General features: G+C 41.7%; 1 protein-coding gene across 1 annotated transcript in view; it reads left to right on the forward strand.

The window, feature by feature from the left end:
• The window catches only part of LOC104706612 (sacsin-like), a 21,443-nt gene that overhangs the window by 13,601 nt on the left and 4,832 nt on the right, over nt 1-3,010 (forward strand). The window contains exon 9 of the mRNA XM_010422807.1: nt 181-2,921. Coding sequence (XP_010421109.1) covers nt 181-2,921 — 2,741 coding nt within the window. The remainder of the gene's footprint in view (nt 1-180; nt 2,922-3,010) is intronic.

Raw genomic sequence — 3,010 nt, forward strand, 5'->3', positions numbered from 1 at the left:
TGGGCAGCAAATAGATTTAGTTCATTATGCAAAGAATTGGCGTGTCACTGTTCAAACGAGTAAATAGAAAAATGCTTTATTGATGAAAAAATAAAATAAAAAAAAATCAAAATCTACTGTGATGAGTGTCCTAGAGGTTATCATGTCTCTATTTGTTACTGAAATATTACATATTTGCAGGAAGTATCTAGCGTACAATTTGACACCTGTTGCTGGAGTTGCTGCACATGTGTCTCGAAATGGTCGTCCGGTTGATGTCCATCCAGCCAGCCCCATAATGTCTCCTTTACCTTTGTCTGGTAGTGTGAATCTACCTGTCACCATCCTGGGATGCTTCCTCATTCGGAATAATTGTGGTCGTTTTCTTTTCAAAAATCAAAATGCGAGATCTATGTCGGAGCCACAGCTTGATGCTGGAGATAAATTGATTGATGCATGGAACAAAGAGTTAATGTCATGTGTACGTAATTCTTACATAGAAATAGTGGTGGAGATGGAAAGGCTAAGTCGAGAACATTCAAGCGAGTCAAGTACAGCTGCACGTCAGCTGGCCCTTTCTCTTAAAGCATATGGTAATCAGTTGTATTCCTTCTGGCCAAGATCTTATCAACATGATTTTCTTAGCTTACATGACGGTGCTATAGAAACAGAAGTGCTCAAACCGGAGTGGGAATGCTTGGTTGAACAAGTTATAAGGCCGTTTTACGTTCGTGTTGCTGAACTTCCTCTTTGGCAACTTTACTCAGGAAATTTGGTCAAGGCTGAAGAGGGTATGTTTCTTACACAACCTGGTAGTGAGGTTGCTGTTAATTTGCTCCCTGTTACAGTTTGCAGCTTTGTGAAGGAGCATTACCCTGTGTTTTCCGTGCCTTGGGAATTGTTGGCTGAAGTCCAGGCAGTAGGGATTCCAGTTCGAGAAGTCAAACCAAAGATGGTTCGTGTTCTTCTAAGGAAGTCATCTGCATCTATCGACCTTCGATCTGTTGATACTTTTATTGATGTACTTGAGTATTGCCTATCAGATATTCAATTTGTTGAAGCACTTAACCCCGAAGTGGTTAACATGGATGAAGGAACCAATACTTCTGCTTCAATTTTGACCGCTACTCAAGCTCACGCTGGCTCTAGTGATGCTTTTGAAATGATGACGAGCCTGGGGAAGGCTTTGTTTGATTTTGGTAGAGTTGTTGTTGAAGATATTGGTCGTGCTGGAGATTCGATTAGTCAAAGAAATAGTAATGCTGACCCGAGGTTTCTACATGCAGTTAATGAACTTAAAGGATTACCATGCCCGACTGCAACAAATCATTTAGCACGCTTGGGTACCTCTGAGCTATGGTTGGGAAACAAGGAGCAACATGCACTGATGTTGCCTGTCTCTGCACGATTTATCCATCCAAAAGTGTTTGACAGATCGAGCTTGGCTGATATATTTTTGAAGTCTTCTGTTCAAGCATTTTTAAAGTTGAGGAGCTGGTCTCTTCCTTTACTGGCCAGTAATATGAAATATCTTTTTCATGACCACTGGGTTAGTTATATCTCAGAATCAAATTCTATGCCATGGTTTTCATGGGAAAGTACATCCAGTTTTAATGATGAAAGTGGTCCCTCGCCTGAATGGATACGACTCTTTTGGAAGAATTTTAATGGATCAGCCGATGATCTCTCCCTCTTTTCGGACTGGCCTCTGATTCCTGCCTTCCTTGGCAGACCAATTTTATGTCGTGTAAAGGAGAGACACTTAATATTTTTTCCACCACCGCCTTTGCAGCCGATTTCTAGAAGTGGTACTGATATGGATCAGAGAGGCAGTGATATATCCACAACATCAGGAAGTGATGGTTCGTTACCTGAGTTGATACAACACTATGTTTCAGTCTTCGACTTAACACAGAGCAAGCATCCTTGGCTGATGTTACTGCTAAACCAGTGCAATATACCTGTTTGTGATGCTGCATATATTGATTGTGCCGAGAGATGCAAATGTCTGCCTTCACCTAGCGTGTCACTTGGCCAAGCTATTGCCTCCAAGCTTGCTGAAAGCAAACGAGCTGGCTACATTGCTGATATCGCTTCCTTCCCAACATGTGGTCGTGATGAGCTTTTTACCCTTTTGGCTAATGATTTCCCTTCTAGTGGTTCAGGATATCAAACTCATGAACGTGAAGTACTAAGTTCACTTCCTATATTTAAGACTGTCACTGGGTCCTACACGCATTTGCAAAGGCATGGTTTGTGTATAATCTCTGGAGATTCCTTCCTTAAACCATATGAAGAATGTTGCTTTTGCTATCTCCCAGATTCAGTTGAATGTCACTTTCTCCAAGCCCTTGGGGTCACTGTGTTGCATAATCATCAGACTTTAGTAAGGTTTGGGTTAGCTGGGTTTGAAAGTAGATCTCAATCTGAACAAGAAGACATACTGAATTATGTATATGGAAATTGGCTAGATTTAGAGGCTGATTCTACTGTGATCGAAGCTCTTAGGGAGGCTAAATTTGTCAGAAATTCTGATGAATTTGCCTCCGAGCTTTCTAAACCAAAGGACTTGTTTGATCCTTCTGATACATTACTAGTGTCGGTATTTTTTGGTGAAAGAAAACGATTTCCTGGAGAAAGATTTTCATCACAAGGCTGGCTTCGCATTCTACGGAAAGCTGGCCTTCGAACTGCAGCGGAAGCCGATGTCATACTTGAATGTGCCAAAAGGGTGGAACGTCTGGGTAACGAGCACCATAGATCTTCTTCTGAAGAAGATGATTTTGAAACGGATCTTGCACATTCTGAGAAGGATATTTCTGCTGAGTTATCAACATTAGCAGGATCTGTACTTGAAGCTATATTTTCAAACTTTGCTGGTTTTTACAGCACCCCATTCTGCAACACTCTTGGTCAGATTGCTTGTGTACCTGCTGAATTAGGTTTCCCAAGTCTTGGTGGCAGAAAAGGTGGCAAGAGAGTCCTTACACGTTACAGAGAAGCTGTTCTTTTACGGGATTGGCCCCTTGCT

The sequence above is a fragment of the Camelina sativa genome, chromosome 8 (genome assembly GCF_000633955.1).
Source record: "Camelina sativa cultivar DH55 chromosome 8, Cs, whole genome shotgun sequence".
In the NCBI taxonomy this organism is placed as follows: Eukaryota; Viridiplantae; Streptophyta; class Magnoliopsida; order Brassicales; family Brassicaceae; genus Camelina; species Camelina sativa.